Genomic DNA, 12,574 nt, shown 5'->3' on the forward strand with positions numbered 1-12,574 from the left:
TGCTTTGTTTTTGCTTTTGTTCATTGTTGTTACTAACCCCACTTAGGAAGAACAACATTCAAATCTCCCAGGCCATTTTCACCGAACCTCTTTGCCTTTGCAAATACACTTGCCTCCTTCAAATCCCTGCTAACGGCTAACCTCTGCTGCAAATCACACAAAAATTGAACTAATTACTATATGAAACTAAAACTAACCTAAAAAAAAGAAAAGCTTTTTAAAATGTACACCTACTGAGTCTCTGCTTGGTCTTATTTATAAATCTCTGTCCAAATCTACCCTGCCCACTCTTGTTTGTACACAATCTCACTTGTTATTTCTTGTCTAAATCTTAGTTTGTGAGCTACTTGAGGTAGGGGCCTGTCTGGCTATGTGTTCTGTGAGGCTCCTAGTATGCCTTTAAGTGTGGCAAAAAATACTTACTACTAATAAATCTGTCCCATGTACTTGTCTCTCTCTGTTTCAGCAGCTTCTTGAGGATTTTGCTGTAGTTGCTCATTTCTGTGTTGTTTCTGTTAAAGCCATCAGTTTTTGCTTCCTGTTCATTCTTTTAAAAATGATAAAAAGATTCTGAACTCATTTAATATACTTTAGGAAGTGTAGCCCGAAGGAAAGTAATGCACAGTATCAGATGGTGGCTAGAGGCAATCCCTTCCTGTGCAAGTGTGCCCCCAAATCCCAAGCATCTGTTTATTCCTGGAGTGCTGCCTAATATTTTTTATTTAAATTTTAAATGAAATAACTCTCCAGATAAGTGAATGATTTGGGCAGATGGCCAGTGGAGTAACGATGATATAAATGAGACAGTCCTACAATCCTTTACTCAAACCTTAGTCAAGCAAGTGATATGTTCTAGGAATTATTTGGGGGAAGATTTAGGGCCTGCGTTATACAGGAGGTCAGACATTAGATGATCACAATCGTTCCTTCTGGCTTTGGAATCTCTGAAAACCCTCACTGATTTCAAGGACTGCAGGATTTGTAACAAGGATGACTATTACTACTGCTACTTCTTCCCCTTATGCCAGCATCTGGGGTCAGGGCATCATATGCAAGCATCTGCCATCTTCGACTGTCTGAGATGGCACTAAGGTCCACCTGCTTACCAAATTTATCTCAAGGACATTTGCAATAATAGTAATTACACCTGTAAGTGGGATAATCTGGGATTCGTAAAACGTTAACTGTGTTTTGGAACAGAACACTAAATGTGAATCCACTTATAAACAGAAAGAAGCCTCTAAAATCCATATAAAACTATGAACAATTGTCTTGGGCAAAATGAACTTCAGCAGTCAAAACTAATGGTGTCACAGCCTTTGTGAACTACTGTGGGGTAAGTTCTATTCTGAAGATGGGTAGGACTGGTGCAGAGCACCCTTTTGCAGGATTAAGGAAACTCTATTGCCATCAAGGCAATAAAACAAAGCATACTGTCTGATCTTGCAGCACCTCTGCACCAACCTCAACACTCTAATTTCCCAGCTATGCAAAAACTGGACGCATGTCATATGTGACACGAATGTTAGAACACTACAAATTGACATGTTGCCTGTGCAGCTTTCTTTATTGTTGATAAATTGGGTGCAAATAATTTGTGTAGCACTCAGAATGTGTGCTTTGCTTTTATTGGGTTCAGAGTGGCACGAGCAATTAGGAATACCAAGAATGCGTACACTTTAATGTAAAGGATAAGGTGGTAAAACAAAGATCTTCATTTATGTAGTACTATACATCGTAAATCACTTAAAACTAGATTTTATATGACATGTTTATTTATAGCGTTCTTTGGGTCCTCTTCCTGGTGTTATTGAAATCTTTTGAGTTACATTCTCATAAAACTATAGGAGCAAATCAGCCCAATTAATGTATGCAGCTACTTTTGTAGTTCACAAAATTCTATGTATGTTTCTTAAAAGATGGAATTGAAATCTATAAATTAGTGCAACTTTTAAGATTAAGTTTGCACTTTTAAGTACTATACTGAATAAACTTGATTTAAAAAAAAAAAGAAAATTTGAGGTACAGGAGAGATGTGAGCTATGGGAGACAAATGTAAATGCTGAAATTATTTGCTTGAGATACTATATGTGGAATTTTAACTACAGCTAGTAATTTTGATTGCAAGATTAATTTATTTTTTGATTGTGAAAGTTATGATAACAATGCTGAGATGACTGAGCTGTTAAAATTGCAGCATATACATTTGGAAAGTAATCAGTTTTGACCACATCAAATGAAAAACCACTGGCATTTTTACAAAGGGTATTCAGTCCAGAATTGTGCTTTGCATATAATCTTGACCCCTGCTTCTATACCACTCAATAACAAAAAAATGACTTGGCAAATTAAATTCGGTGTACTAACTTCAAGCTCATTCACTTGTGTAATTTCAAGTAAGCACAAATAGCTATATAATGGTGCTACCTATTTTCAAATGTAAAGGTCCTTCTTGCTAATATAACTTTCTTTAGTGAACATAGATTTCTTTTTAAACTTTTTAATTTTTGTCCTTATTAACATATATGAACTGAGAAACTATAATTATTTAAATTATGTAGACATTTATCCTTATTAACATTAGCCTAATAAATTCACATTTCCACACAAGTATCATAAAATCTTAGTAAACAATTTCCACCTGCTAATTCCACCCTATTCAGACTGCAAAGAAACAAGAGGGCCTCAAGCCTGTAGACAGGAACAACATGAATACCAATATAAAAGATCTAGTCCACAGCACACATTGTCCAGATGTAAATAGTTACTCCATCTACGGCTTATGCAGCTACCTCATGTTTATACTCGCATATTAGAGCTACCAGAAAAATTTCCCCTTTATTATTCTTCCCTTCTATAGATCATGTAGATCAGTGAAAATAGATATTTTACAAAACATACCAAAACAATGTATTCTCAGAAAGTGGGTGGGCAAACTTCACATCCCCATCTCAGTGACCTTGAGGGAAAGTTTACTCAGAAAGTAGGCACCATTTGAAGGGGAAGGGAGAGTCAATGTAGTTCTTTTTACTAATATTTGAAATCTCCAGACCATATTCTGTAAGTGTATATGGGATCTGGCATGCAGGCTACCCTGACATCAAAACATTTGACTTAAATAGTAAGCTCTTTGAGGCAGGGGCCATCTTTTTGTCCTGTGTTTGTACAGGTCCTGGCACCGTCCTGGTCCATCACCCTGCATTGCAAGGTGATACCCCAATACAAATTAATAATAATAAAACTAAACCCCTCTTCATTTCAGTGGAGTTGGACTGAGAAGTTACTGTAAAAAAAACCCTAATGGAATTCCACGTTTGTCTCTCAGTTATTTCTATAACAAGTCTGCTCAGTTTATTGCTGGCTGTGCAATCTTGCCCTGGGATCCAAGAGTAAAGCTGTCTTCTTTCTGGCTTGTGCATCATGATGCATTGCAAGCCAAGAATCAGGCAAAGCACTGCACACATCTCACAAAAGTAGCATGTTTCTTTTCATTGCCCGCTGTGGTTGGTCATACTTCATCTCTCTATGGTAGCTGAGAATGTTGTTTTAGAAGCTGAAAGATCCATTAGAATTGATATTTGCATTGCGTTCTTTTTATACTTGTTGCCTTTATGAGATATAATCAAGTGTGGATGTGCTTTTGACAGCTTCAAAAGTTTGTCTAATTTTCCTGCTTGACTGCTGGTTAATGTTCTAATTAATATATACCCGCTACTTTCCATTCTGCTGGATGTAAGGACAAAACATAGATTTAATTTCTTTATCAGAGGCCATTGGGAATTAAGTTCCCATCCTCAGTCCTCTAATTACTCTAACTGTATGCCAGTGAAATCTGCAATCTTCAATTTGTGTTTGCTACATGAAAGGCTCTCTTATTTCTGAAAGAGAAGTCATTACATTTGCAATGCTCTCTATTCAGACCGATTACTAGATTAAAGATCTGCTATAAGGGAGCCCCCAATCATGGGGCAGCATGTTTTCCAACCATGATGTGTGAAACACAATGCCTCCCTGTTTGTACCTTGGCTTTGCTGCTTCCCCTGGGGAGCTCCTAAAAGGACTTACAGGAAATTAACTACAAAACCCTAGTAAGGATTTGGTTCCTAGGATGAATAACCATGAAGAATGTGTCTGCTATTACAGATATGTGTCTCAAAATGTGTGAAAATCATTCCCGAATATGAGGCTAGCTAACTTACCGCAGTAATGTGGTTCCCTGTGGGCCTGTGGCTGCAGTAGCAAATTTGGTGCCTGTTTTTCAGCAGTGCTGTAGCTGTAACGGGGCAGGCACCCAGGTTGACAAAGCTAGTGTTTCCAGTATCTTGTCCGGAAACGCTCCTCTAATCAGAGCTTGAGGACGTGTTGCTAGAAATGCCTGAGTTCTGACTCTACTAACTAGAGCTGGGCAAATAACTGATTTTTTGTTTCGCTGGCAGTTCTGAAAAATCAGTGGGGGATGATTTAACCTGAACTGAATCTGAAAATGAGGGACGAAGCCCTCAGTTGATTAGAAAATTGTGGTTTATCCTAGGTGTGTCTCCTTGTTAGGAAGTGGAGTCACACCACAGATGAAAGTGGATCTCTGTGTTTACTGTGGTTTTGTATAGTTCCTAATGATGATTTCCTTATTGTTAGTGGCATAGTGTCCTCAGCTGTTGTGAAAAACACTAAGGGCTAGAGCAGGGGTCAGCAACCTCTGGCATGCAGCTCACCAGGGTAAGCACCCTGACGGGCCAGACCAGTTTGTTTACCTGCCGCCTCCACAGGTTCGGCTGATTGCGGCTCCCACTGGCCGCAGTTCACTGCTCCAGGTCAATGGCAGGAAGTGGCTCAGGCCAATGGATGTGCTGACCACTGCTTCCTACCACCCCCATTGGCCTGGAGTGGGGAACCGCAGCCAGTGGGAGCCACGATCAGACAAACCTGCAGAGGCAGCAGGTAAACAAATTGGTCCGGCCCACCACGGTGCTTACCCTGGCAAGCCGCTTGCCAAAGTTTGCCGACCCTTGAGCTAGATTCACAAAAGGTGCCTAAATTCCAGAATCAGGCCCCTGCTCAGCAGCCATGGCACCCGGTGGGCACCTGAACAGGCTCAGCTCCTATATTTTTGCAGTAGAAGTTCCCTCAGCATCTGTGTTTCTAAACATGTGCAGTGCAGCCCCACACCAGGCAGTGGAGCCTAAGCCCAAGGTGATTCGCTAACCTAACTCGCCTGCAGGGCCCAATCTGGTAAGCATACTCAGAGTGTGCCTGCTGGATCAGGCCCCTGTAGGTGAACTTATTCTACTTATAGCCCAGGGATTAGGATACTCACCTGGGATGTGGGCGACCTTTGCTTCAAGTCCCCCCTTCCTCCTAAGGGGAAGAAGGGATTTGAACAGGGAACGACACCTCTCAGGTTAACTCCTTAGTCACTGGGCTGTGGGATATTATGATGTGGGGCTCCCTCAGTCTCTCCTGATGAAGCTGTTCCATTGTGCATAGATCATTTAAAAAAATCATTGGAACAGGTGAACTGAGTCCTGTGTCTCACACATCCCAACCACTGCTGTAGCTCTAACCCCCAGGCAACAGAGTCATTTTCATGCTTGTTTGCCTGCTCGCTTGCTCTCTCTCGCCCAATGATTCTTTCATGTTGACGGTCACTGGCAGTGCTGACTCTGGACACCAGATTCTCTCCATAGAGATAGCTGTAGGGCTCCCAGCCTGTAGCAGTGCAGTGTATTTAGGTACAAAGCATTTGTTAATTTGCTCTCTGAAAAAAGAGGAAAAATGCAGATAAACATATTGCTATTAAATGGGATAACATGCCCCCTGCTCCATTTTTTGCTGTTCTTTCTTGTAATCTGAGGGGTTTAAAATGCTAAGATAAGGACAGTACTCACATAGTTTGGAATAGGAAATAAGCTTGATTTCAGTCTAAATGTTAATTGTGGGGAATCAGATTGAGGGTTTTGTCTCCGTACTTTGTGGGACAACCCTTCACAGAACAGTTCACAAAGCTACATCATGTTCCAATCTGGTCTGGATGACAGAATTCAGCACTGAAACCCTGTTTAAGGTCTCAGTATCTGTCTTCACCTTTGTCTGTTTGCACTGAAGTGAGAAATGCAAGGAATGTATTGGCTAGTGCACAAGGACCAGCTAGGAATAAGGTTAATAAGATAACATGTTAATCTGTACACACACACTCTCATACACACTGGTACCTAGAGTTGAAAGTGCAGGAAGGGAGTGAGATGTGATGTGCAGATTTCTTGCCTGTTGGCCCAAAGTATGAAAACAAATACACACATTGTAATTTTTCATTAATGTAAACTATACCAGGAACCCCTCATATAGGTTTTAAAAAATGCTTTATTATGCTTCCTGGAAGAAGAGAGCTGGTCTTCTACTGATGGTTCAGTGAGGTTTTGTTCTTTTGTTGCTTGTTACCCTCAGGGTAGGGAATTGTATGCAGGATAGTAAGATGTAGGTTTCAATAATTTCTAATCATATGTATGTAGTTTCTGTGTCCCTTGTGCTCCTTCCTGCTCTTTTTTATACACAATACTGCATCTGGTTTTAGATGAGATTCTAAACTTTTCAAGGCAGATACTGTCCTCCTACAGTGGGTTTGGACAGACCCAAATCAAGAAAGTATGTAGGGAGTTTACTCCTGAGGGAATTCTGCACCAAAAAAAAAAAAAAGAAAAAGAAAATTCTTTGCACAATATTTTAAAATTATGCAAATTTTATTTGTCAATAAATACATGTGGAGGATGCAGCATGGCAGTGAGGAGCACAGGGAAATCATCCTGCAGCCCCTTCTACCCTGGGACAGGGACATGGCATTGAGGCTGCACCCGATTCTGACACAGCACAAGGGCCAGGCCTGCTGCAGAAACACACTAGGTCCCTGGCCCTCTGTGCTAGATACACCAGGTATGAGCAGGCAGGCTCAACCCAGCAGGATGCAAGCATAGAGGGGCTCAGAGTAGGGGGACCCAGGTGTGGGGTAAGAGAGTTCGGTGTGGGGCAGTCTGAGTGCGGGCAGCTAAGTGAGAGATCTTGATGTACAGGGGATCATTGGGGAGTTCTGGGTGCAGGAGCAATGGGACTCTGCAGGGGGGTCCAAGTGAAGGTGGTTGGGGCTCAGCTGGAGTGTCCAGGTGCTGGGGGAGTGGGGCGTGGCGGGGTGAGGGTCTGGTGCAGCTGGTTGGGGCTTACTGGGGTGGGAGGCTGTGTGCGGGCAGGCCCATCAGGGTGGTCCAGGTGCAAGGGGGTAGTGCTCATTGGTGTGAGGATTTGATGGGCCTACTTAACGGGGGAGCCCCAGCTACTGCTGCTGTCAAGGGGATGCCGCATGCCGGGCTCCCACTTCCCTGCCCTATTCCCCTAGCCCCTTCTCGTCCCCATCCCATCTCCCTACCCCACTGTCCCCTGCACTCTCCACTGTCCCCTATCTCATTCCTTTCCCCTTCCTCTCCCTGCTGTCCCCTGCCCCATCCCCTCCCTTCACTCCCACATCCCCCTTTCCCTGGCCTATCCCACCCTCTTCGTTCCCCGCTGTCTCTTCTCTCCACCCCACCCTGCCCCTTTGCCCTGCGCCAACATAAGCTCTCACTGTTGTGCAGAAAACAGGATGGCTCCCGGCATACAAAAGGGGAGCACAGCCAGCACTAGGACCTAGGAGGCGGTGTCTGAGTGGCACCCTCCTTCAGCCAGGCAGCTCTGAGTTTGCAGAAATGGAGGGGGGCAGTGGCACATGACACGGCATGTCACTTGTGCCTCACCTCTGTTTCAGGGGGCAATGTCCGTGAGCTTTCCCGGACCCTCCACCTCCAGGGCGGCTTCCCTTTGCTTCTCCATCATTTTCCGAAGGGAAGGAAAGAAATCTGCAGGTGGATATGAATTCTGCGTGCTCAGTGGTGCAGAATTCACCCAGGAGTAGGAGTTACTGTAAAACTAAATAAAATTTGTATGTACTCTTTGTAATTTGGGTGGGCTGAAACAATATTGCATTTTTAAATGGATACTCACTTTTGCCTAGAAGATCAGGTAACTGTTTCCTAAGGCCCAATTCAGCAAAACACTTAAGACGGTGCTTAATTTTAATCCTGAGAATAATCCCATCCCAATTCAGCAAAGCACACGTTTAAGTCCCATTTGACTTCAGTTGGACTTTATCACATGTTGAGCATGGGGTTAAGGGCACTGCTAAATAGAGATTGAATTACTCATGAGAATGTAAAAATGGCCATACTGGATCAGAACAGAAGTCCATCTAACCTAGTATCCTGTCTTCTAACAGTGGCCAATGCCAGATGCTTCAGAGGGAATAAGCAGAACAGGGCAATTATCCGGTGATTGATCCCCTGTTGCTTATTCCCAGCATCTGTCAATCAGAAGCTTAGGGAGCATAGGGTTGCATCCCTGACCGTCTTTTCTAATAGCCGTTGCTGGACCTATCCTCAATGACCTTAATAAATCTTCTTTGAATCCAGTTATACTTTTGGTTTTCACAAATCCCCTGGCAATGAATTCCACAGATTGACTCGACACTGTGAGAAGAATTACTTTCTTTTGTTTGTTTTAAACCTGCTGCCTATTAATTTCATCGGGTAACTCTTGGCTCTTGTGTTATTTAAAAGAGTAAATATTACTTCCTTATTCACTTTCTCCACACCATTCATGATTTTATAGACTACTATCATATCCCCTCTTAGTCGTCTCTTCTCCAAGATGAACAGTCTCAGTTTTTTTAATCTCTCCTGATATGCAAGCTGTTCCATACCCCTGATCATTTTTGCTGCCCTTCTCCATACCTTTTCCTATTCTAATACATCTTTTTGAGATGGGGAGACCAAAACTGCATGCAGTAGTCCAGATATGGATGTATTGTGGATTTATATAGTGGCATTATGATATTTACTGGGGGGCAGGGATAGCTCAGTGGTTTGAACATTGGCCTGTTAAACACAAGGTTGTTAGTTCAATCCTTGAGGGGGCCACTTAGGGAACTGGGGTAAAAATCTGTCTGGGGATTGGTCCTGCTTTGAGCAAGGCATTGGACTAGATGACCTTCTGAGGTCCCTTCCAACCCTATGATTCTATTATTTATCCCTTTTCTAATAGTTCCTATAATTTTTATTAGCTTTTTTTTGACTGCCACTGCACATTGAGTGGATGTTTTCAGGAACTACCCACAGTGATTCCAAGATCTTTTTCTTGAGTGGTAACAGCTAACTTAGACCCCATTTTTTTATATTGATAGTTGGAATTATGTTTTCCAATGTGCATTACTTTGCACTTATCAATATTGAATTTCATCTGCCATTTTGTTGCCCAATCACCCAGTTTTGTAAGATTCCCTTGGTAACTCTTAGCAGTCTGCTTTGAACTTAACTATGTTGAATAATTTAGTATCATCTGCAAACTTGGCCACTTCACTGATCACCACTTTTTCAAGATCATTTATGAGTATGTTGAAGATCACTGGTCCCAGTACAGATTCTTGGGGACCCCACTACTTACACCTCTCCATTCTGAAAACTGACCATTTATTCCTACCCTTTGTTTCCTGTCTTTTAACCAGTTACTGATCCATGACAGGACCTTGCCTCTTACCCCATGACAGCTTATTTTGCTTAAGAGCCATTGATTAGGGACCTTGTGAAAGGCTTTCTGAAAGTCCAAGTAAACTATGTTCACTGGATCAGTCTTATCCACATGTTTGTTGAACCCCTCAAAGAATTCTGATTAATGAGGCATGATTTCTCTTTAAAAAGCCATGTTAACTCTATCCCAACAAATCATGTTCATCTGTGTCTGATAATTCTGTTCTTTACTATAGTTTCAACCAGTTTGCCTGGTTTTAAGTTAGGTTTACCTGTCTATAATTGTCCGGATTGCCTCTGGAGACTTTTTTTTTTGTAAATTGGCTATTGTCCAGTCATCTGATAAAGAGGCTGATTTAAGTGATAGGTTACATACCACAGTTGTTAGTTGTGCAGCTTCATATTAGAGTTCCTTCAGAACTCTTGGGTGAATACCATCTGGTCCTGGTGACTTATTACTGTTTAATTTTTTTGATTTGTTCCAAAACCACCTTTACTGACACCTCAGTCTGAGACAGTCTCTCAGATTTGTCACCTAAAAAGAATGGCTTAGGTGTGGAAATCTCACTCACGTCCTCTGCAGTGAAGACTGATGCAAAGAATTCATTTAGCTTCCCTGCAATGGCTTTGTCTTCCTTGAGTGCTCCTTTAGCACCTCGATTGTCCAGTGGCCACACTGATTGTTTGGCAGGCTTCCTGCTTCTGATGTACTTAAAAAAATATTTTGATGTTAGTTTTTGTGTCTTTTGTTACTTGTTCTTTAATTTCTTATTTGGCCTGCCTGATTATACTTTTACACTTGACTTGCCAAAATTTATGCTCTCTTCTATTTTCCTCTTTAGGATTTGACTTCTTTTGTTTCTGTCTGCCATACTTACATTAACATTTGTCTGAGCACCTTATAATCATTAAGAACATAACGACCATACCGGGTCAGACCAAAGGTCCATCTAGCCCAGTATCTGTCTACAGACAGTGGCCAATGCCAGGTGCCCCAGAGGGAGTGAACCTAACAAGCAATGATCAAGTGCTCTCTCTCCTGCCATCCATCACCATCCCCTGACAAACAGAGTCTAGGGACACCATTCCTTACCCAGGTGGTTTGAGCATTGGCTTGCTAAACCCTGAGTTGTGAGTTCAATCCTTGAGGGGGCCACTTAAGGATCAGGGCAAAAAAATTGATCTTGCTAGTGGAGGCAGGGGGCTGGACTCAATGCCCTTTCAAGGTCCCTTCCAGTTCTAGGAGATTGGTATATCTCCAGTTGTTGTTGTTGTTTGTTGTTGTTATTATTATTACCCATCCTGGCTAATAGCCATTAATGGACTTAACCACTATGAATTTATCCAGTTCTCTTTTAAATGCTGTTATAGTCCTAGACTTCACAACCTCCTCAGGTAAGGAGTTCCACAAGTTGACTGTGCGCTGCGTGAAGAACTTCCTTAAACTTGCTGCATATTAATTTCATTTGGTGACCCCTAGTTCTTGTATTAATGTATTCATCCTCACAACCCCCCTTTGAAGTAGAGAAAAGTTATCACCCCCATTTTACAGAGAACTGAGGGACAGAGACTTCTCAACATCACAGAGGTGGAACAGGAATTGAACCCTAGACTGCCAAGTCCCTGCCCTTAACTACTGGACCATCCTTCCTCTTGTATATATTTTTAATTTGTTTATATATGTTTAAAAGTAGGTTCTCCAGTAAGGAGCAAACTTTAATGACTTTGACCTTTTTACCAGAACCAGTCTTCTACTTTGGAGATGTCAAATACTATGTTGATGAGAGTGCTGGCTTTGTTGAGGTGCGTGTCTGGAGAACTGGAACTGATTTGTCCAGAGCTGCCGCTGTTACAGTCAGGTCTCGCAAAACTGAGCCAATAACTGCAGAGGGTGAGTGATCATTTTGCTCTAGTGTCATTTTTCCTAAATATGTCTTAACATGGAGCACTGGTACATCCAGTGTGAATTCAGTCCTGAATGCTTCTGGTTTAGCCCCAGAAGTGGCTCAGAGAGCCTTAAGGCTAGGCATGCCACACTTAGTGTTTGCTCCGAACCTTTGCCCAGAGGCTTCTCCGCAGTGTGAAGAAATGCATGTGTGTGATGTTCAGAAGTATGAGGAGACCTCTGTGCCCACACTGAACTGTATGCTGGTAAGTGAAGGGGAAAGTGAGCATGATGAGGAACAGAGAAAGGACATGGACAGGTGTTGAAATGAAAACAAATGAATGGAAATCATGGGCTTTATCCTGGAAGGTGCTGACTGCCCTCAGCTACCATGAATTTAATTAAAGGTTTAAGCTGCTTAGCCCTTCACGTGATCTATTTGAGATGCATACAGCCCATTTTTAGATATCAGAGTTATTCTTACAGCTAAGCTGAAGTAAGGGCTTATTCAAATGTGTTTAAGAGCTGCCCTTAGAAGGAAATGGAAGCAAGGGCAAATTATAGCTCCAGCCTTCCAATGGTTCCCACAAACTATTATCTCTCATGGTCAGGTGCTCATTGCTTCCTAATACATGCTAGGCACAGAGTTCTTGCCAGCCCACCAGCCTACAGTTCTTGCTGCCCTCAGCTTATTATACTTAGTCTATGTCTACCCTTAGAGCTAGAGGAATGATTCCCAGTTCACACAGACACACTCACGTGCTAATTCGAGGAGAGTTAGTGGACTAAAAATAGTTGTGCAGGTGTGGTAGCACAGGCAGCTGTGAGTGGCACCGTGGGCTGGTTGCCCCAAGTACATACCCGTGGGGTCCAGGTAGGTAGGTAGGTACTCAGCACAGATAGCCCATGCCGCCGCTCACCAACTGCCCATGCTACCCCAGCTCACAAATGTTTTTATTGTGCCGGCTCCAGGAGAGTTAGTGTGAGTATGTCTATGTGAGCTGGGAGTCATACCCCTAGCTCTTCGTGCAGACATACCCTCAGAGCCTTCATCCACATGCTGAAAGGATCAAGCTCTAAACTGATATCT

General features: G+C 42.6%; 1 protein-coding gene across 1 annotated transcript in view; it reads left to right on the plus strand.

Annotated features, from left to right (window-relative positions):
- The window catches only part of FREM2 (FRAS1 related extracellular matrix 2), a 223,922-nt gene that overhangs the window by 150,056 nt on the left and 61,292 nt on the right, over positions 1-12,574 (plus strand). The window contains exon 7 of the mRNA XM_030563843.1: positions 11,341-11,490. Coding sequence (XP_030419703.1) covers positions 11,341-11,490 — 150 coding nt within the window. The remainder of the gene's footprint in view (positions 1-11,340; positions 11,491-12,574) is intronic.

Source organism: Gopherus evgoodei, chromosome 1 (assembly GCF_007399415.2).
Source record: "Gopherus evgoodei ecotype Sinaloan lineage chromosome 1, rGopEvg1_v1.p, whole genome shotgun sequence".
NCBI classification, from domain to species: domain Eukaryota; kingdom Metazoa; phylum Chordata; order Testudines; family Testudinidae; genus Gopherus; species Gopherus evgoodei.